The sequence below is a fragment of the Dama dama genome, chromosome 19 (genome assembly GCF_033118175.1).
Source record: "Dama dama isolate Ldn47 chromosome 19, ASM3311817v1, whole genome shotgun sequence".
Classification (NCBI taxonomy): Eukaryota; Metazoa; Chordata; class Mammalia; order Artiodactyla; family Cervidae; genus Dama; species Dama dama.
The window spans coordinates 20,546,137-20,569,933 of record NC_083699.1 but is presented as its reverse complement, the minus strand read 5'-3'; the positions used below and the strand labels follow the sequence as shown (position 1 = coordinate 20,569,933).

Below are 23,797 nucleotides of genomic sequence, written 5' to 3'. Positions count from 1 at the left end.
ATGGAGAAACATGAAGGTAACACATGTTCACCTTGTAGATGGCAGTGAAATGAAGTGTGGTTTGACTGTTAAGATTTATAGCTTACTTGCTGGTCAGTGCTCACAGAAAGGATAGCTAATGGGCTGAAATACATAAAAGGGATATTTTTATTTTGCCACTTTTCTGAAGTCAGAAAGCCATGAATAATGTGATTCTGCTATGAATAATAACCTTTTCCCCCCAATAATCTGAATTTTCAAATCTGATACCAGAGAAAGAGACATCCTAAGGCTGCTTCTGAACAGAATCTCTGACAATCTGGGCTTGTTCTTTTCATGTGAAAGTCTATAAATGGCGGCTACTTAAAGTGTATTGTCTTAGAACCTTCCAGCTGCAATGCTAGGCTAATAGGATGAGAGGAAAAGAAAGCTTGTCTTAGAACACAGAAGTGAATGGTCTCTGAACATTTGGAAACAAGATGTGCAAAAGAATGCTCTATTTTTTTCAGATTGCTATAGGCTTCCAAGTTTCTAAGAACTTAAAGAGTAATTTTGTACAAACATCCTACCCGCAAAGAGGGACACAACGGGAGTGCAGGCGATACAACCTGCTACTCAGCGAGGCACTCGGAAAGCATATGGATACCGCAGGGAACTCATTTAAAATAATTAATGAAAAGAGACATTTTCAGCTTGTAGTAGTCAAAAGATCAGAACTGCACTCGAACCATCTGAGATCTGCGGTTTCTAAACTTTTCAAATCCTCTGAGATGGGGGTTCAACATCATCCTTGAGAAATAATAACCCTTGTAGGAGGGAGGCGTTTATGCTTAAACTTGAGGAAGTTTAAGCCTCTTGTCTCTGTTTGCTTCCCTATGACAGCTGGTCAACATTTGTTTTTTTTTTTTTTTAGTTCCACTTGTAAGCAAGGTACAGCTGCCTTTCCTCATCACTGTATTTCCACTCTAATTATTAATCAGCTTCCTTTGCTTTTTCTCAGTTTCTCATTTCTAAATCTAGTGTTGATTTGCTCTAAGGAGGATCATCTATGATACCTGCTCATTTCCTTTTAAAAACATGAATCCATAAACAGTAGGGCTTTAAATAACCTTTGGTTCGTCCGACAGGGCTTTTAGTCTATCAGCCAATTGCTTTTTTCCCCAGGATGATTCATTTTCAAGAATAAACATGGGAGGACTTATGATGTCCTGCTGAGTCACAGACGGAAGAGAATTTGGGGAACAGCAAGTAAGAAAAGATCCAGGGAGCCAGAACAAAGTGTAAAGGCAGTCCAGACATAGAACATGTACCCAGGAGGAAACCAAGATGGAGCAGAGTCAGAACTAAGGCAAGAGAAATAGGAGAGGGAGAATGCAGAAACCTGAGAGCCAGGAAGTAGGAGAAAGAAATGATGAGCGCAGTAAATGACTCTTCTCAGACCTGGGAGCTCCTGTGTTTTTGAGGAGCCTTGCACATTCTGCAGCAGGAAAATTCTCCTTTGTCTTCAGACAACTGCTCCTCATGGGGAGGGAGGATGTGTAAGGGAAGGTGGGGGTGAATGACTGGTTGGAAATACTGAAAATGCAAAGAAACCTCTAATACATTTTCAGAGTTCAAAGAGAATTTTTTCTCCCAGATATCTTAATATAACATTTTCCTGTAATTTCCATGCCATTTAAAAAAGATGCTTTCTTTCTTTTGCTTTTCTATTTTATTCTTCAGCTTTTCTTCCTTTGCTCCCTTCTAAGTATTTCTACTCATCTGCTTTCTCTGCAAGTAAAACAGTTCCTTTTTGAAAAAGTTTCATCGACTTGAGAGAGAGACAGATATAAACTATTGAGGGTGACAGAATGCATGACGCATGACACCACAAATGGAGTCTGTGGATGTACCGGGCAAGAAGGCAGATTAAGCCTGTGCTGTGCTTATTCATTTACTCATGTCTGACCCTTGGTGATCCCATGGCCTATAGTCCGACAGGCTCTTCTGTCCATGGGATGGAACCCAGGATCAAACCCAGGTCTCCTGCACTGCAGGCGGACTCTACTGTCTGAGCCACCTGCCTGGGGTGTGATGCTTCCCAGGTGGCGTTAGTGGTAAAGAACCCACCTGCTAATACAAGAGATGTAAGAGAAGCAGGTTCGATCCCTGGGTCAGGAAGATCCCCTGAAGGAGGAAATGGCCAATCCACTCCAGTATTCTTGCCTGGAGAATCCCATGGATAGAGGAGCCTGGCAGGCTACAGTCCATGGGATCCCAAAGAGTTGGATATGACTGAGGTGAATTAGGACACATGGGGCATAAGAAGGAATTAGTTCAAATTTCCTCTAAGTAGTAGTGTTAGTCGCTCAGTCATGTCCAACTCTTTGAGATCCCATGGACTATAGCCTGCCAGGCTCCTCTGTCCATGGGATGCTCCTGGCAAGAATACTGGAGTGGATTGCCATTCCTTTCTCCACAGAATCTTTCTGACCCCGAGATCGAACCCGGGTCTCCTGCATTGCAGGCAGATTCTTTATCATTTGAGCTACAGGGAAGACCCTGTGGACTTAAAATGGGTAGGAGTTCAAAGGGTGAGGAAGGAGAAGAGGATGTCTAGACCAAAGAAACATAAGGAAAAAGGTAAGGAAATCAGGGGTGAAGCAGGGCAGAAGTCCAAACGATTCCAAGCCGGCTGCACTGGGTGACTTCAGACAGTGTCATGGTGACTGGGTTTGACACAGATGAATAGGGTTGAGTTTGGAAGGTGTTGAGTTTGAGGTACTGGTGTGCTAGTTAGAAATAAAGGTCTGGAGAGTGCCCCAGGATTGCAACATGCTCTGCATAATAATGGTCTTCAACTAGCTGATACAGAAATCATGTCTGCTCGTGTGTGTGTTTAGCCTCCCTGGTGAATATTGAATACCTTCTCTGCTGGTTGGTGAAGGGACAGAGCTGACATGTAGAGGGACAGTCTTCAAAGTTCTTGAAGGTTAGTTGGGGAAATAGATAAGGAAACAAATCATTATGTTGCAGGAAGGGGGACCTTTTCCAGGGCCGGAGAGGGGGCCCTTGTCCAATACTCGGAAATTAATTGTCTGAGGAGACACGTGTGCTGACAAAGGAAGAGACTTTATTGGGAAGGTGTGCCCAGGTGGAGAGCAGGAGGGTAAGGGAACCCAGGAAGACGGCCTTGCCATGGTGATGGCACGTCTTATGCCACGTAATACCATGGTCTTCTGGTAATGGGAGTCATTTCCGGGTTGCCTCTGGCCAATCATTCTGACTCAGGGTCCCTCCTGGTGGCATGGGCATCACTCAGCCAAGATGGACTCCAGTGGGAAGGATTCTGGGAGGGTGGAAGAACATATGGACTGGCGTCTCCTTTAGACCTTCCCTGTTGATGGTGGCTTGTTGGTTCCATGTTCCTTACTAGGACATATGGTTATTATGGTGCTTGGCCAGGGTGGGTGGTTTTAGTTAGTGTTTCCCCCTTGCAATTATGTTTTACAGCAGAGGCTATAATAGCGGTAAGCCCTGGGTACTGTGGGACCATATGGAGATTCATAGATGATTCTCCAGAGAAACCAGGTCATGCCTGAGCTCGATAGTAAAAGTTAAATCGATATTATTCAGATTAAAAAAAAAAAGAGTATATGTTTCTTGTAAAGGAGCAGTGTATGCAAGGGTAAGGTCATATGAACAAGATGGATGGTGTGTGCTTAGGGAGCTATGTGTAGTCCCATTTAAATGGCTGGGTTCTAGAAGGAACATGAGAATTAAGGCTAGAGAGGCAAATGGAAGCCAAAGCATAGAGCACTTGGCTTGCCATGTTAAGGACTTTGGTATTTATTTTACCAGAAATGAGGAGACATTGAAATGTTTCAGTCAACTGTTCTGAATTATCCTATTTTATCTTTTCTACTAATTTTTCAGTTTTTATATCTGTTTGTGTTATTCTTTTAATGATTATTATAAAGGTTACAATACTCTTTCTTGTGTCCTTTAGTTCTTGTTGGGGTACTAGGCTTCCAATGACATTACTTTCCTTCATTCAGAAGAACTTCCTGCAGTATTTCTTATAATGTCTGATGGGTCTGATGGCAAATCATTTTCCTGGTTTTTTGTTTCTGAAAGATGTGTTTATTCCATTTTGACTTTGAAAGGATATTTTCATTGGATTTAAAACTCTAGATAGCAGTATTTTTCAACTTTTTGAAGATGCTATACCATTGCTTCCTTGCTCCCATAGTTCCTGTTTAAAATTGCACTCTTCATAATATTGTTACTTCTTTGAATGTAATATTTTTTTCTGACTGTTTTAAAGGTTTTTCTCTTTATCCTTGGTTTTTAGCAGCTTTATCATGCTGGGCATAAGTACACTTTTTTCTGTATCTATACTGCTTGGGGTTGATAGGAATTTTTGGATGCATCTTTCTTCAATGTTGGGTAATTCTCAGCTATTATCTTTATTTCTTTTCAATTACCACTTTCCCAGTCCTGCTGGGATTGCAATTACATATATTTTGGACTTTAATTATACCACAAATGTTTCCTGTGTTCTCATATTTCCATTTTATTTTCCTCTCTGGGCTTCATTTTAGATATGTTATATTGATTTATGTTTGCATTCACTAATCCTGTCTCTTTTGCAAGTCTTTTAAAGCTATGATATCAGTTTCCAATGTTAGATTATATATAAATATATGTGCGTGTGTGCATATATACATATATTCAGTTCTAAAATGCCATTTGAATCTTATATATATATTCTAATTCTCAGTTGAAAATACTTATTTTAAGTATTTTAAATTACTTAAATTGAGTTTTAAATTACTTTATGTCATCCATTTTGTCCAAATATTCTCTGTTTTCTTTGACATATTTCTTTTTTTTTTTTTTTTCATACCGGTTATTTTTTAATTCTGTCAGTGAGCAGCATTTCCCAGTTTTACCTCCCCCCGCAAGAAAACTAAGTTCTTGGCAGCTCCATCAGTTGGGATTGCAGGATGCCTCTGAGATCAGAGTCCGTGCAGCATGGGTATCAGGTGGGCGCACCGGAGGGTCAGGAAGGCTGGGTCTGTCCAGTGTCTGGAAGTGGCTGTAGCAGGTGCTCTACCAGCTAGCCCTGACAGCCTCGATATCACTCACCAGGTTCTGGGCCAGGCAGATCCCGAAGATCTGTAGCAAGGCAATGCCTATGAAAATACCAGCCACAATGGTTAAGTTGTCCTGCAACCACTTCTCAAACTGGGGCACACAGCCTTTCGTGTAGATGACAATCTGCTGATCGACTTCTGGTTTTTACCTGGCATCATAGCCACACTGCGTGTTGATGACATCTTCCGCGGGGTCTTTAGTACAGCAGGAGAAGGGAACGCCTCATCGCTCTCGACTTGCATTGGAATATATTCCTGGGTGAAGTCTATGAGGTTCTGCAAATCTATGTCATCCCTGTATGCTCTGATGTTGTTGTTTATAAAGAAATACAGCTGGTCTTTGATCCAGTCTTTGAAAACAAATGCCAGAACCCCAGCAGTGAGCTCCAGGAAGAAAATAATTCCCAGGAACACAGAAAAAAACTTGAGAAGGAAAGTGTTTTCTCGCAGAGCTCCAATGCACCCAGCAAATCCCAGGATGAACATCACTCCTCCCACCACGAGGAAGAGCCAAACCGGGTCAAAGCCGCCGAGATCGGTGATGGAAGAGATGTTGGACAGAACTCCTTTTTCATTCCACGCCCAGAGACCGATTCCAAGAAATGCTATTCCCAAAAACTTCTCCATCGTCCTCGGCACGACATCAGATCCGCCAGGATGCCCACCGCCGTCCCCTCCTCGCGCCCTCCCCACGCAGCGAGGCCAGAACCGCTGAGCCCATGGGGACGCTCTGCACCTCTTTGATATATTTATAATTTAAAGTCCTGGACTGCTGATATCAATATCTGGATGATCCTTGGATCTGCTTCTAATATCTATTTTTCCTTTTTGGTTATTGGTCACATTTTATTTCTTTCTTGCAAGTGCTATAATTTTGTACATTTTTTGGTACAGTTTTTTTAATTGTATGACAGAAATTGTGTAAAAGATCTATAGATAATGAAATTGATGTTATTTTCTTTCCTTAGTTGGATGAAGAGCATGAAGTGTGATTCATGTTAATTCAGTTAGGAACCGAGTTCAGTCAGTGCCGGGTCATGGCTGCAGTTAGACTTTGTTTACTTTCAATTTCAAATGTTTGTTTAAGGCCTCTCACTTTAGTGTAGTTATTGTCTTCTAAGTACTGTAAGACGGCGGGAAATGTTAATCTGCCTCCCCCGTCCAGTTCAATTCACAGTCTCCCACACCATCCCAGCACTCAGATTAAGTCCTATGGGGAACCCTGGGCACAGTTACAAAGTTCCTTTGGATTTCAGTCCATCACCTCAACCCACATAGTCATCCAAAGCGCTTCTGATTTTCCTTTCCCTTTAGAAAAGTCTCTTTGTCTGTGGCAAACCTGTTTCTTAGCAGTGCCTAGACAGGATTAATCCCCAGAGGGAAGAAAAGATTTGGCAATCTCAGCTTACCTGAGAAGGTTCTACTATCTCATGTATTTTAATTTGATAATCTTTGTTTCCACAGCCCTTTTATGGCTTTAAGAATATCATTTCTGTAATTTACTTTTTTTTCTTCTATTTAGTCCAATGAGAAGGATGACCTGCCGCTACTTACATCCTACCCAGAAACAAAATTCCTTTTGAAATCTTTAAACAGGAAAATGCCATGTCCAGATTTGCATTTTAGAAAGCTCTTTGGAAACTGTGTGGTGGATGCATTATAACGGGGCTAAACTGAAGGTAGTGGATGTATTAGAGTTGTGGGAACTTGTATGACATCAACTACCTGCTTGTCCATGTTCACTTTGCCATTTACTAGTTGTTTTTATCTGGATAAATTACATAACCTACAAATTCTCAGTTTTCTCATCTGTTGAGTGGGACCAATGGTGCCTGGAGTTGTGTGGATTAATTTTAGCAGTGACTAGTCCATAATAAGCATAAATGGTAACTATTATTATTTTTGAAGATAAGGAGACCCTGAAAGGGAGTAACTAATTTGAGAAGTGTTGCAGAGATAAATAAAAGGATTATGTGCCCTGGTGAGATGTTAAGATGTGTATGACTGTCAGATTTCTAGCCTGGATAACTGTGTCAATAAAAGAGGCAGTTATTGAGAGAGGACTTACAGGAGGAAGAGATGGTATAGCATTAGTTTCAGACTATGTTGAGACAGAGGTACCTGTGGGTCATCAACCAAGGAAAGCTAGCACATTTCCAAGAAACTGACTATAGTCGGGAGGAAAGACAAAGACCAATAACTGAAAAGCCACTGTAAGTCAGGAGAACTACAGTCAAGGCATGTTTTAGAATTAGTTTTATTTTTTAGTTCATTTTTTTCTTCTGATTTTAGATAGAATATATGCACATTATAAAACACTGGCTAGCAAGAAGTAAAGAGAATTCTGAAGAACACAGGAGGTCTAAAGATCAGCCACTACTTCCAGGCCTGAGTTAGATGGGAGAAGATGCCCACTAGGGCTGAGACCCAGACCTTGCAGGAGTGGGTTCATCCCTGTCTCACTGGATGGCAAGGAGGCAGAGCTGCTGCAGGCAGAATTTGCAGAAATCTGTTCTCGGATCCTCTCCCATCCACGGGGATGCAGAACTCACTGCAGAGGCATCAAGGGGGTGCAGGGGAGGCTGTCACAGGGAGGAATCACACTGGTGGCCTTCCCCTTGCCTCCTGGGGTATTATGGAAAGTCATTCACTGGATGGTGGTACACAGGTGGCACTCGGCTGCAGTCACCTGAGAGGGTGACGAGGGAAGCTGCTGGTTCTGGAGAAGCCTATACTTGCATAAGAAGAGTCTGGAGCTGAAGAAGACACGAGAGGAGCTGGGTCCTGGGGAAGCCATGCTGTAGGCGTCTAGCGCTGGAGGAGCAGCCCTGTAGGAGGCTGGTGAGAGAAGCACCCACTTAGAGAGAACTCCAGTGTCCCTCTAGTGCCCTCTAGTGGCAGAGCTCAGCATCATCCCAGCTGTTAAAAGAGAGATTTACAGGACTCGGGCCTATTACCACGTGGTGCTTAGCGGTAAAGAACTTGCCTGCGAATGCAGGAGACCTAAGGGATGTGGGTTCTATCCCTGGGTCGGGAAGATCCCCTGGAGGAGGGCATGGCAACCCACTCCAGCATTCTTACCTGGAGAATCCCGTGGACAGAGGAACCTGGAGGGCTACAGTTCAAGGGTGGCAACGAGCCAGACATGGCTGAAGCTTCTTAGCATGCAGGCACGGCCCATTATCACACAGCAAGCAGTGAAGAGTGCGATGGGAACCGAGGAGCAAAACATTGGTAGTTGGCATAGTATCCTGTTCCCTGGCTATTCATGCTTTTTATTCCACTCCTGTCCTTCGCATTATTTTGTAACCTTTGAAATCACAGTCATTATTCCTCCTAAGTTATAAGGTGTTAATGGTTATGGTTGTCTTTTGAAAAAAACCTGGAAGACTCAAAGCAATAAAGATATAGTTAGGGCCAAATTTCTAGCGTAAGCATGGCTTCAAATCAAGACTACCATTTGCTATCTGTATGACCTTATTCAGGTCAATTAAACTCTCTATGCCTTAGTTTCTTCAACTAAAAATGGGCATCATATTTGTTACCCTCCCCATAATGTTGTTGTGAACATTAGGTGAAATAACCCATGTGAAGCCCTTAGCACAGAGCCTGTCACCTAATCAAATTTTAATACGTTTTCTTTATTGATGATATTATTATTCCACTAAATAGCTCTATGACATAGGGATTATTATTGCCCCTATTTACTATATGTAGGGTCTCTGGCATAGGCTCAATGGCATAGAAGAAGAGTTTAAATAATTTATCTAGTTTTGCATAACGAGTAAAAGACGGATTATAGTTGAGAAGAATTCATGTTATTTAGGCAGGTGTCCATGTTATTAATATTTCTAGATGTAGCCTCTCTTGTTCAAATAGTGTTGCAATCACAATCCCTAGGCAACCTATTCTTATGATGATTTATAAATCCAGCTATTTCACTTAATATTGCCTGTTTTTATAACTTTCATTTAAAATTGTTCATTTCCTTTTTCATAGGAGGCTACTGAATTTAAAAATTGCTATTATAAATGGCACTTTAAAAAATCTCTTAAAAAAATCTCAATTAAAAAAATCTTAAAAAAAAACTCAATCACCAATATAGTCCCTCCTTCACATTATCATTACAGAGTCTACCTTAAGTCTTTGCACTGCATTTTACAAACATTCTTGAAATCTCCATAATTACAGTGTTTGGAAGGTTATTTGGGGATTGTATGATGAGAGGCATTTTGCCAGACTTACTTTCAACACTCTAAACTATTATTTTGGAACTTGGGACAGTTTTCAAACACTTCATAACCCCCAGGTGACTTTTTAATCTTACCTACTGGGTTTTCAATGTTCTTCTGTATTTTCTTTCTTTCCCTTTCAAGTTGAAACATCTTTCAGAATCTCTCTTTAGCTTCCAAGTTGTTCCCTGTGGGTTCTCAAGCAGCTTGAAACCCCTTTTTGATATGTTTTATTCAAAAAACTGGAAGCTACTTAGAAGTGGCTCTGGGTCAGATTTTGTCAATAAATTCCCCAGAAGTCATTCGAATTGTACCTATAACATCTTTAAAACTTCCAGGATAGAGGAAATGCTGCATTAGTGATACCTCAGGCGAGTTGTCTTGTTGTTGTTGTTGTTCTGTCAAAGACAAAATGCACAGGATAATGTAAGAGATAACTGTATTCAAGCTATTTCAAGAGGAAGAATATTCATTAAAGAGGGATATCTCAAAAAAGGAAGGGGGCTTGAGCTGTTATAGAGACAGGTCAATGAATCCATGAATCTTATCAGACTTGTGAGGAGGGTGGAGTAGGCCTTATCTCAGAAGGAGAGAGAAAAGAGTGGTCCTTGGCTGTCATCTGTTTCCAGAACATGAGAGAGTGTGGCATTTCTTAACGGCCTCCATGTTCTAATTTTACAGGATTCAGGTAAGGTTCAATGCTGTTAGCCCCCTCACTTTTGTTCAAGATGAATGAATACCGCTCATTGTTGGGCAGCCCCGAGGTGATCATGAATTTTCTGGGTGGGGCAAAACAGTGTCGAAGAAGTGTCTCTCCGGGATTCTTGCCGGCATTGCTCTGGCAGAACCAGTTGAGCCCGATGTTAGGAGGGGGTGGCAAAGGTCAGTTGTTTCTAAGCCCGGGAGGTCCTGACAGCAAAGGAGAGATGCAGGGCAGCCTAGAGACTTGGCCTGTCAGATTTAGTTCTCAGTTATAGACAGGTGTAAGAAGAACTGAGTAAGTTTGGAGGATTGTAGTCAGATGCTGAAGAAAACTAGAAGAACTGAAAAATTGGTAGGGGTTGATAATTTGTACAAGATAATAGCCTCTGACCCAATTTGCAGATAGGTACCCAAACTGGTGTTTTCAAGGAATGGGAGCAGGTCAGTTAAAACTCTTAGAGTTTGCATATCCATGGCAACCTACAATTTACAAAGAGGGGCAAAATAGTTCAAAAATAGTGAACTCAGCTAGAATCTGCCTACTCAGAAGGATATGCTAGAGTCAATACTGTCAATACTGGGTTTTCATTGCTCTCTATAGTTCTTAAACTATAGGTAAGATGTATACATATAAAATCCACCTTCTTTTATAATACAATCTTAAATCTAGTATCAGTAAAGAAAAAGAATCTGATATTATGGAAATCTTCTTACTTGAACAAATAATTAAATACAAGGAGAATGTATTTATAGATATATTCAGTTTATGTAAGAAATAAGAGATTTCTACATGTTATTCATTCCAGGAAATTTTAGATAACTGAAGGTCCAGATTGAGCACAAAACTCAGAGACATCTTAGAAGTAAACAAAAAATCCTTCCTATTATATCTTTGCTTACTTGATAGCACCATAAATTGAGTCCTACAAAATAGAAGTCATTAATGTGTGAAAAACATTTTTTAAAAGATTCAACAGATGGTTCACATCATATGTCACCAGGGAAATTCAAAGTAAAAAAGAACAATGGATTATCACCATGCACTCATTAGAATGGCCAAAATCTAGAACACTGATAGCAACAAATGCTGGTGAGGTTGTAGGGCAACCAACCAACTATCTTCCAAAGTGGCCGTACCATTTTGCATTCTCACCACGGGGAGAGAAGCTAATCTGAAGGTGCACATTGTATGATTCCCATGATTCCTACTCTGTGGGATTCTGGAAAAGGCAAAACTATGGAAACAGTAAAAAGATCAGTGGTTGCCAGGGGAGGAGGAGAAGAGGTGAATAGGAAGAGCACAGAAGATTTTTTTTTAAGACAATAAAAAATCTCCATATGATGTTATAATGAATGATATTTGTCATTATCCTTTAAATATCCATAAAATGTGCAACACCAAGAGTAGACCCTTTAGGTAACTGTGCAATTTGGGTGATTATAATGTGTTAGTGTAGACTCAGCCTTACTAAAATATGTGCCACTCTGGTGTGAATAATCTGGATAATGGAGAAGGCTATACATGTGTAAGGGGAGGGCATATAGGAGAAATCTTTGGTACCTTCCTTTCAATTTTGTTGTAAACCTAAACCTGCTCTTAAAAAAACCAAAATCATTTTTGAAAAAGCTGAGCAGGTCATTTCACCCTGCTTATTTAACTTACATGCAGAGTACATCATGTGAAATGTCAGGCTGGATGAAGCACAAGCTGGAATCAAGATTGTCAGGAGAAATATCAATAACCTCAGATACTCAGATGACACCACCCTTATGGCAGAAAGTGAAGAAGAACTAAAAAGCCTCTTGATGAAAGTGGAAGAGGAGAGTGAACAAGTTGGCTTAAAACTCAACATTCAGAAAACTAAGATCATGGCATCCGGTCCCATCACTTCATGACAAGTAGTTGGGGAAACAATGGAAACAGTGAGAGACTTTAATTTCTTGAGCTCCAAAATCACTGCAGATGGTGACTGCAGCCATGAAATTAAAAGACGCTTGCTCCTTGGAAGAAAAGCTATGACCAACCTAGACAGCATTTTAAAAAAACAGAGACATTACTTTACCGACAAAGGTGCATCTAATCAAAGCTATGTTTTTCCAGTAGTCATGTGTGGATGTGAGAGTTGGACTATAAAGAAAGCTGAGCATGGAAGAATTGATGCTGTTGAATTGTGATGCTGGAGAAGACTCTTGAGAGTCCCTTGGACTGCAAGGAGATCCAACCAGTCCACCCTAAAGGAAATCAGTCCTGAATATTCATTGGAAGGACTGATGTTGAAGCTGAAACTCCAATACTTTGGCCACCTGATGGGAAGAACTGACTCATTGAAAAAGACCCTGATGCTGGGAAAGATTGAAGGTGGGAGGAGGAGGGGACGACAAAAGATGAGATGGTTAGATGGCATTGCTGACCTGATTGACATGAGTTTGAGTAGGTTCTGGGAGTTGGTGATGGATAGGGAAGCCTGGTGTGCTGCAGTCCATGGGGCTGCAAAGAGTCGGACATGACTGAGTGACTGAACTGTACTGAACTGGTCATTTAAGAGTTGAATGAAGACCACTAAAGCATTCTGGCAAACTTTTACTACTCTGCAACAACTTGTTGCTTTGGTTACCTGATTGTTGTTCAGCGATGGCTGAAATTAAATGACAGCTTGGCCATCCTTCTCTAGAGTCTAGATTTAGGAATTAGAACCTTGATGTTAAAACGTGAGCATTGGACTGTAGCCTGGGCATCACAGAGGAGGATGTTAGAATTTCCGAATCACAGGCCTCAACTCAGATCTATGGAATCAGAATCTGCATTCTAACAAGATTTCTAGGTGATTCCAATGCACCTTGATGTTTGAGAAGCACTTATCTAGAGGACTTAGAATAAGATGGAGAATGTGAATTAAAGAGGAGGTTTGCAGAATACTCTATATTCATAAACTAACAACAGCTGGTCATTGCAGTGCTCTATTTGCATGGTTGCTAGGTCCCTTCTTGCTCAGGTGCCTTTGTGAGGCTTGTCACTGTTGTTCATCTATATATAGTTAGTCTTCAACTGGGGGGCAAAGGGGAAATCAGATGACAAAAGATTAACTTTGCTTTATTAAAATCACTGAATCATTTTATTTTCATAAAAATGTTTGAATAGCTTCATGACCACCACATTTTTCATTTTCATCATTTTAAAAACACCTTTTGGTTATCGCTATTAACAAATCTTGTTCGGCAGCCAACTATAAAATGAAGTGATCAATGTATAGTGTCATCTTTTCCTGAGTAGGAAGTAGAGACTGTAAATGTTTACTGATAACACTTGATGTTAATTTTTAAGAGCAGGTGTTTTGGTTAGTGGATGGATATACAGATTTGTGACATGGAAATCCTCCCTTCTATTACCATAACCGAGTTCCTCTGGTCTCTGGAATGTAAGAATTTCAAAGTGTGAGGAATGAGCCTGCCCCTTTACAAACCTGGAGAATCTTCATTCATTTGTTCATTTTATATATATATATATATATATATATATATATATAGCACCACCTTCCCAGGTGGTGCTAGTGGTAACGAATCCACCTGCCAATGCAAGAGATGTAAAGACGCAAGTTCGATCCCTGGGTTGGGAAGATCCTCTGGAGGAGGGCATGGTAACCAGTATTCTTGGCTGAAAAATCCCAAGGACAGAGGAGCCCAGCAGGCTACAGTCCACAGGGTCGCAAAGAGTCAGACACCGCTGAAGTGACTTAGCATGCACACATTGACAAATGGTATGAAAAAAATAAAGCAAGATAATGTGATGGAATGTGACTAGATGTAGCATCAGTGAAAGTTTCTCTGATTGTTGAGCTGAATCCTGAAAGATAAGAGGAAATAGTTCTTCAAACAATTGGGGGCAGAATATTCCAAGGATGGGAACAGAAGTGTAAAGCTATATGTTGGTGTATTCTAGGGACAGAAATGTCAGTGTTGCTGGGGCAGAGTGAGAGAGATTCTTGTAGGAGGCATGAAGTGAGGGTGGAGGGGGTTAGGGATCAGGTCACATGAGGCCATGTAGCCTGGGCAATAAACGTGGGTTAATTTTAAATGTGAAGGAAGTCTTAGAAGGCTTAAGGATGGAATGTGACCCAATGAATCCAAATACATTGGCTGTTACTTTCCCTTCTGAGTGAACCACTTGCCAAGATTCCAAGTAAGATGTTGGACCCAAAGGACAAGAAGTTTAAGGCTTGAGGTCTACATGACACCTATGTGGGAACTTGAAGGTGCTTTAAGATAAGCTGTATGTTTGAATAAATATAAATTTTTGTAAATAAAATTTACATAAGAACACTTCATAAGAACACTTCACCCTTCACCATTGTTCTGCCTTAAACAACACACTTTACGGCAAGTGTAGCAGTCAGAGTTCAGGGAAGCCGAACTAGCAAGACCATATATTGAAATTTATGACAAGGAATCACCTTACGGGGTTGTGAGGTCTGGTGCAGCAAGTCCAAGAAGAGTAGGGCTGAGTCAGGAAGGAAGATTATGGGCAGACTGATCACAGGCTAAAGCTGTCATCCACAGCAGTTAAGACAGGAAGAGCATGGAACTCTGTGGGCAAAAGCAGAAGCGTTTGTCCAGTATGTTGGCATTTCTTTTCTCTCATAAGGAAGCCTCAGTCCTTCTTTTGAGGTCTTCTAACTGGCTAAGTCTGGCTTTCCCAAATTATCCAGGATAATCTCCCTACTAAGAGTCCATTGATTAGGGACTTTATATTTGCAAAATTTTTTCAGAGCAACACTGAGTGTTTGATTGAATAACTGAGAAGAGTCATGAGAAGAGTCTGTGATGAAAACAAGTCATCACAGCAAGGTTAAAGACATTCTTTTAGAATCTTAAAGAGGCTCAGTAAATGGATATTGGTTTCTTACATGTATCACAATCCATGGCAGACTCATTCATGTGCAAACCTTATGTCATGAATCCAGCAGGTGTTGTTACTCTGAATAGTGAGATGAATTGAGGACCATTATTCATTTAGAAGGTGTTAGGTTAATGACATGACTTTTGCCACATAAAGGAGATTGTCAGTGAAGCTAGTGTAGGTTACGTTATGTAAGTTTTATCCACAAACACCCTTGTGAGTATTAGGAGTTACTAATCACTATGGTGGCTCAGATAGTAAAGAATCCATCTGCAGTGCAACGGACTGGGGTTCAAGCCCTGGGTCAGGAAGATCCCCTGGAGAAGGGAATGGCAACTCGTTCCAGTATTCTTGCCTGGAAAATCCCATGGACAGGGGAGTCTGGTGGGCTACAATCCATGGGACTGCAGAGTTGGGCACAGTTGAGCAGCTAAGCCTTACCTTATCTTATCACTTCACAGCAAATAAATAGGAAAAATGTGAAAACGTGTCAGATTTCATTTTCTTGGGCTCCAAAATCAATGTGGATGGTGACCGCAGCCACAAAATTAAGAGATGCTTGTTCCTTGAAAGAATAGCTATGTCAAACTTAGTGTTTTAAGAAGCAGAGACATCACTTTGCCGACAAAGGTCCATATAGTCAAAGCTAAGGTTTTTCCAGTAGTCATGTATAGATGTGAGAGTTGGACCATAAAGAAGGCTGAGTGCCAAAGAATTGACACTTTCAAACTGTGGTGTTGGAGAAGACTTTGAGAGTCCCTTGGACAGCAAGGAGATCAAACCAGTCAATCCTAAAGGAAACCAGTCCTGAATATTTATTGGAAGGACTGATGCTGAAGCTGAAGCTCCAATACTTTGGCCACCTGATGCGAAGAGCTGACTCATTGGAAAAGACCCTGATGCTGGGAAAAATTGAGGTCAAGAGGAGAAGGGGGCAACAGAGGATGAGATGGTTGGATGGCATCACTGACTCAATGAACATGAGTTTGGGCAAACTCAGGGAGATAGTGATGGGCAGAAAAGCCTGGCATTCTTCAGTTCAGGGGGTCACAAAGAGTCAGAGACAACTTAGCAACTGAAAAACTGCAACAACAGCAAGAAGGAGTTTTAAGGTGTTCTGGGTCAAGAGAGGAAGTCAGGTTTCAAGCAGGGATCATTTCCAGGTAAACATTTCAATTGCCTTTTGTAAAAGAAATCTGAAGATGAAAAGGACTCAGCTGTACAAAGCTTCCAGTAATTTGTTGAGATTTATTTTCTCATTCTAAATACTTAGCCACTTTTATGAATAATTTTGTATTTGTAATTTTCTGTTCATTTTCTTAAAGAAAACTCTCCAAATTCTAAGCATCAGGCCCAGGAAATAGGTATTCATCCTTGCCTATGAATTTTTTATCATTTGTTTTTTAACTCAAAAATAAATAAATAAATAATCCCAGAAAGACTGCCCCTGTCAAGAACTTACAAAGGCCTTTTGGTTTGCTATTGGCCGAATGGTCCCCAAAACTAGTCAGTTACAAGGAAAGTTCCCCATCTAGTTGAGACACATCTCAGTAAAATACTAGAGTTTATTTCAGAAGCAGCATTCACAGTGGTCCTCAGGAGAATTCTGAGGCCTTCAGAATGCCTTGTGATGCTACAGTGCTTACCTGCCGGCAGAGAGGACAGAATCAACTGTGAGCTGGCAGGAATCCACACCATCTTGTGTTGCTGGTATTAGGGCAGTGGAAAGTGTTTTCATTTTTAACTTTGCTTATGAGCTAGGTCCAGGTTGCATTTTGTCTTATTAACAAAATATAGGGCTTCCCTGGTGGTCCAGTGGATAAAAGCCCACCTGCCAATGCAGGGGACATGGATTCGATCCCTGGTCAGGGAAGATCCCACCTGCCTTGGGGCAACTAAGCCTGGGCGCCACAACTGCTGAGCCTGTGCCCAGAAGCCCCAACCAGCTACTGAGTCCATGTGCTGCAACCGCTGAAGCCCACGCATCTAGAGCCGCTGCTTCACGGCAAGAGAAGCCACTGCAAGGAGAAGCCCATGCACCACACTAGAGTCGCCCCCGATCGCCACAACAAGAGAAAGCTTGCATGGAGCAGTAAATACCCAGCGCAGCCAAAAATAAATAATTAACATATACATACATTCTTACATGAAAAACAGCATATCTTCCTACTGGTCAAATATTAGAACATATAAAACATTATTCAGTGAGAATTCTCTCTCCCATGATGCTGAAGTTTTCACTCAACCTGTAATCTTTTTCTTTATTTTTATCTAGGGGCGTTGTTATACTTTTGCATTGGTAGTACTTTTGTAGTCAGAGGTTTATATAATTCTTCCAGCACTTTATTTTTCTAGGACAGTAACAGTTAGATTCATGTTGACTGATGATAAAATGAGCATGTTTCTTCATTCTCCTCCCCCTCATCCACCACACAATTTTATTCAATAATATGATCTTTGTGCTTTTGTTAAATTTGCTTCTGCTGCTACCACTAGACTTGTTGGTTTAAGTCCCTTCTCTCTCAGCTGTTACTGAATTATCATGAATGAAACTTATTTCTTACTCTCCCAGCTTTTGTTAATTTTATCTGGCATTTGCCTTCTAATTTGTTATCCAAGGCTGTGCTGTTTTAATCTCACTTATACATTTAACTCTTGTCATACTCTTCATGGTTCTCAAGGCAAGAATACTGAAGTGGTTTGCCATGACTATGCCAAAGCCTTTGACTGTGTGGATCACAATAAACTACTGAAAATTCTTCAAGAGACGGGAACACCAGACCACCTGACCTGCCTCTTGAGAAACCTGTATGCAGGTCAGGAAGCACCAGTTAGAACTGGACATGGAACAACAGACTGGTTCCAAATAGGAAAAGGAGTACGTCAAAGCTGTCTATTATCACCTTGCTTATTTAACTTATATGCAGAGTACATCATGAGAAACGCTGGGCTGGAGGAAGCACAAGCTGGAATCAAGATTGCCAGGAGAAATATCAATAACCTCAGATATGCAGATGACACCACCCTTATGGCAGAAAGTGAAGAAGAACTAAAGAGCCTCTTGATGAAAGTGAAAGAGGAGAGTGAACAAGTTGGCTTAAAGCTCAACATTCAGAAAACTAAGATCATGGCATCTGGTCCCATCACTTCATGGCAAATAGATGGGGAAATAGTGGCTGACTTTATTTTTCTGGACTCCAAAATCACTGCAGATAGTGACTGCAGCCATGAAATTAAAAGACACTTACTCCTTGGAAGGAAAGTTATAACCAACCTAGATAGCATATTAAAAAGCAGAGACATTACTTTGCCAACAAAGTTCTCTCTAGTCAAGGCTATGGTTTTTCCAGTGGTCATGTATGGATGTGAGAGTTGGACTATAAAGAAAGAATTGATGCTTTTGAACTATGGTGTTGGAGAACACTCTTGAGAGTCCCTTGGACTGCAAGGAGATCCAACCAGTCCATCCTAAAGGAGATCAGTCCTGGGTGTTCATTGGAAGGACTGATGGTGAACCTGAAACTCCAATACTTTGACCACCTGATGCGAAGAGCTGACTCATTGGAAAAGACCCTGATGCTGGGAAAGATTGAAGGCAGGAGGAGAAGACGACGACAGAGGATGAGATGGTTGGATGGCATCACTGACTCGATGGACATAGGTTTGGGTGAACTCTGGGAGCTGATGATGGACAGGGAGGCCTGGCGTGCTGCGGTTTGTGGGGTCACAGAGTCAGATACGACTGAGCGCCTGAACTGAACCGAACTGAACTGAACTGAATATGTTTAACTATTAAATACATTTAATGCTCACCACCATATCTATTTCCAAATTTTCCTGTCATTTCTCAACTTATGTTGTAGTAATTTCCTAAAATGTACTGTTGGGAGCAGTAATCCCTGAAAACCCTGCAAGTTGAAACTATTGATAGTTTTCAGATTTGAAGGGCAGCTTGGATGTTTGTAATATTCATACCTCACATATTGTTTGCTTGCTTATCTTGTGGAAGTTGCTATGTCTAATGTCTACTGGTATTGATCGTCGCTATGAAGATACCTAATGTACGACATTTATTTCTCTTCACTTGAGTGATTAGATCATTTAGGTTGGCTGTCAAGTGATTCTGTCTTTATCTTTAAAAACTAGTGATTTTGCTATTGGTTTGGGCTATTCTGAGTCTATTATTTCTGGCATAAGGTATGTCTTCCCCCCACCCCCGCAACAGAAACAAAAAATAGGTTTCTTACTTATTTCTTTTTGCCCCCAACTCCTTCTTTCCACTAGCGATATCACCAAACTCCATCTTTTCCACAATTTAAAAAAATTGTCTCAGGTCAGTAACAAAGATTGCCTGTTTCTAAGCTATACAAAATATAAAATTATACCAAGAAATATCAAATTTACAAGCAAATAAAGGGATTGGGATTTTGGAAAAGTGAAGACATGTTAATAAAACTGATTGTGTTTGGAACTAAGTTACCAAAAATGCAGAGGCAAGACTGACGCTTCCTTGGAACTTAAAAGTTCCAAAATACATGCTATGGGCTGAATCGTATTTCCCCAATTTCCTAGCCCCCAGCATCTCACAATGTGACTGTATTTGGAGACAAGGCTATTAGAGAGGTGATTAACAACATCTTTTCTGTTTGTCAAGTTGTCTCTTACTGAGGGTAGTTTTACTACATAAAGCTTTAAAATATTTCTGCTTACATTTTCTTTCTTAAAGACTCACCCCGTATATGCTTGCTGGATCTTTTTTTCAGCATCTCTTATTTCCCTCTAATTTGTTCTTTTAGATATTCACCTTCTCACGTTTGCTTTTCTCACTTGGATACTCTATGCCTTATTGTGTTACCGCAATCTATTTTCACTTGTGGTATTATTTTCCCCTAAGTTCTGCCAGTTGACTTTTCATCACTTCCCATTATGTCTTCATCTCTTCCCTGATTTCTTTCAGTCTTGCCCTGTGATCTTCCATACAGAGATAAGCACTTTTTTTCAATTTTTGAAATTTAATTTGTCACAAAATTCTTAGTAACAATATTTGTCTACTGGCAACATGTTCCTGGTGGTGATATTTGTATTAATGAGGTTTGCTGCTCTTTTTAAAATTTGTTTTAATTTGGCTTATAATGCATTTGTGTCCTTGCTATGCCAGCCTTTTTTAAAAATTTACTCTTTTAATTAATTATCATTAATGAGGTTGGTTTTCATAGACTTGAAATTTGTAGCAGGTCCTGGGACCTGTAGTAGGTCCCAGGCCGAGAGCCTGGGACGTGCGATCAGTGTGGCCTTCAAGTTTTACAACCTGTAGATGGTCTTCTTTTAGCAGAAAATGGCTCGTAGGTGTGATTCTTTAGATAGTCCTGCCTCAGACGTTTCTCTGAAGCACCTGAGAGCTTTCAGTTTCCGGCCTTGTTCACCCCATGTAGCATCCACAGGTGCAAATGAAAGATACAGTGCTCGGATGCAGGGTGAGCCCCTCATCTTTAGTGAGCGTCTCTTTGCCAGCACTTTCTGAAATGCTGCTGCTCTCTGCATACTTAGCAATTTATCCTTGTAACTTCGGTCCAGTCTGCCATTTGCTGCCCTTCGTCATGGTTTGTAGGCTGCAGGTTAGGTCTACCTTGGGGTTTTGCTGAATATAGAATTTGTTTGTGCAGTTATTTCCTCTTACTTTACTGGTTGTTCTTGTATAATATCCAAGAACAAAGGGGGCGAGATACTGACTTTTATAGTGTTGTATGGGACATGGAGAGTTTGGGTTTTCTTTTTTTTTAAATCCAAATGTATAAAGATGCTTCTATACTGTGAGGTTTTTTCAATGTTTGTGTGGTTTCTTTGTTTCGTATTTTTTGGCTTAGTATTTAAAGTGGCCCTCAGTCCAGCTCAAATCTCATTCTACTTTCCTCTCCTTTATATATCTTACGCTTCTTTTAGATCTTTCTAAATTGCTCAGAGTGGCCAGAAGAGTAGCTCTCTTTCTCCATAGTTGTATCTACTTTGTTCCCTCTAGTTGGCTTTCCTTTTCTCCTTTGCAAATGTTTCCTCGTCTCCATAATCCTCGCTATCAATGATAATTCTCTCTGGGCTTCAGGGTCTATCTCAAATAGCATCTCTGATATCTGTGTATTCTCTGATATCTGTGTATTGTTACAGTCTTGTTATGTGTTTAACCACCATTTACATGGCTCATATTCTCTTAGAACAGATCCTACTATAGATGATATTTGGGTTATTTGGCTCTCACTTTCTACCAGTTGGAAGGAAGCCTGTGACTTAGTCATATTTGTGCCCCATTTATACCTGAGCATAGTATGTAATGTATATTCAATCAGCATTTGTTAAAATGACAAAATTTAGCAAAAGGCCAAAAAAAATTTTTTTTGGAGTGCAAGACACAATTTCCTTCTGCTTCTCACTAACACATATAACCATTCATGGGGTTAATTTGGCTGTCTTCTGAAGCCACAGATCCCTGCAGATCAAACTATCTTATAAGGATGTGATGGCAGATGTACTTATTTAGTCATGCAAACAGTCACACTGTGTTTTGATGATTTTAATAGTTTTATTTCAATACAGAATAATTTGTTCCTTGCTTTGTACAAGTCCTTGATAGCTGTTAAGTAGATGAAAAAACAAAAATGGAAAATGCAATCTTCTTTAGTCTTTTCCTGTTAAACAGTAGATTTCTATCATGATATAAATACATTAATAGATGAACTCTGTTAAAACTTAACTTCTAAATTTAAATTGAATTAAAAGGAATAGAAGAAGCTTAAGTGAAAATTTTCCCAGGAGACTCTTGGTTTTAAAAGCATCCACATTTCAAGAAGTGAAATTTGAAAATTTCTCGCTACTATTTCATTTAATTGGATCTTTTACCAAGTACAATTTATATGTCATTTTCTACACTATTTTGCAGCATTGAAAGCAATATTTGATGAGAAAAACCTGTTTCCCAAAGAAATTCTGGATCGTGAAAGAAGAGCCAAGCAGTTATGTCAAGAAACAAGTAGTGAAGTGAAGATAAAAGGAAATAAGAAACCATGGTAATTGAAAGAAAAATAAATACTTCATCATTGCATGAAGTATGTATATAAAATGCACAAAAAATGGAATCAAGAATATTGCTCCTTTCTCTTACTCTATATTTGAACTCCAGGAAAATTCATTTTGAAACAATGTTTAAGTGCTGCTTTTATCCATCACCTTTCAATTTCTCTCCTTTTTTAATAGAAAAATATGTCTAAAGAGGGGACAATAGCAACTGGTGTCTATTCTCATGTTGCTATATAAAAGTTCCAACTTTTTTTCTAAACAATTCCAGAACAAAGTATTCTAACCAGTCACACTTTTTATTGCTCCTATAGACAAATATGTTTGTTCAATTTTCATTGTAAAATCAATTTGTGTTGAAGTTAAATATGTATGACACAGTGAATATAAACTTGATTAAGAAAAGCATTCAGGGTTATTTGTGCTCTTTTGGTTTTAAAAAATGATTCTGATAATGCAATTAAAACTTGTCAAAACAACTATTACTACTGAGTTTTTAATGACATGGCCATCCTTCCAGGTACTTATTGAGAAATCACTGCACATGTTCTATACTTTATTATGCGCTGTGCAGTACTTAGTCCCTCAGTTGTGTCCGACTCTGCGACCCCATGGACTGTAGCCCACCAGGCTGCTCTGTCCAAGGGGATGCTCCAGGCAAGAATATTGGAGTGGGTTGCCATGTCCTCCTTATACTTTGTTATACTGTTCTCTAAAATTGAGTGGCATAGCACAACCAAATAGGGAATGGCCTTGGGGAAAAATAGGGCAATGGGTTGTATAAAATACTCATTTTATGTGGAAGGTCAAGTAGGGACTATTTGGTTTGGCTTATGAAAGAGAATTCATGGGAGATACAAACTATTCTCAAAGCTGAGAATAGTATATACAAACTATATTTATATAGTATATATATATATACAAACTATATTTCAAAGCTGCCTTGAAGAAAGAGGGTAGAAGTAGAACTGATGGGCACACTTGTAAGAAGGCAGATTCTGGAATGGCTTCCTAATCCTTGTTAAAACTTGAAAAGATTTCTTATTTTCCCTTTCCTTCCCATCTTCATTTCTCATCTTGATACAGAATTGTTGGCAGCAGTCCTGCTGCATGGCTAGGAAAGAAAGTAGGAGGACCTGAGAGAAAACCCAGCAGAGATAAACTGGACCCAAGAGTATGGGTGGGAGAGGTTAGTGGAAAAGGGTATTGGTGGATGGTAAGGAAGAGGGTTGAGCAGAAGTGATGACCAGCATAGTTGGGAGATTGGTTATATTATAAATAAATATTGAATAAATAAATGAAAAAATTAGTAAATATATTGAGAATAATGAGAGCCAAGTATCTCATTGTTATAGAAGGTATTTATAGGACTTCCCTGGCAGTTCAGTGGATAAGAATCTGCCTGCCAGTGCAGGGAACACTGGTTCAATCCCTGGTCTAAGACGATTCCACATGTCGCAGAACAGCTGAGGCCCTGTGCCACAACCACCGAGCCCCCACTCTAGAACCTGCAAGCTGCAACTAATGCTCTCATGTGCCACAAATACTGAAGCCCCCGCACGTGTAGATCACATGCTCTGCCACAAGAGAAGCCACTGCAACGAGAAGCCCAGGCACTGCAAAGACGAGTAGCCCCTACTCCGCTCACCACAACTAGAGAAAGCCCATGCAAAACAACGAAGACCAAGTCAGCCAAAATAAAGAAATAAGTCAATAAATAAATAAAGGTATTTATAAAATTTGAAAGGAAGAAAACTAGAAAGAACCTTGAGATTTGGGCTTTGGATTCT

At 40.2% G+C, this 23,797-nt stretch overlaps 1 protein-coding gene and 1 pseudogene across 1 annotated transcript in view; one reads left to right on the top strand and one right to left on the bottom strand.

Moving 5' to 3' along the window:
• WDR49 (WD repeat domain 49) overlaps nt 1–22,309 on the top strand; it is a 194,823-nt gene extending 172,514 nt beyond the window's left edge. Inside the window, exon 19 of the mRNA XM_061168263.1 lies at nt 21,874–22,309. Coding sequence (XP_061024246.1) covers nt 21,874–22,004 — 131 coding nt within the window. The 3' untranslated portion in view covers nt 22,005–22,309. The remainder of the gene's footprint in view (nt 1–21,873) is intronic.
• Nucleotides 4,924–5,744, bottom strand: LOC133073812 (tetraspanin-5-like; annotated as a pseudogene).
• Nucleotides 22,310–23,797: the final 1,488 nt, after the last annotated feature.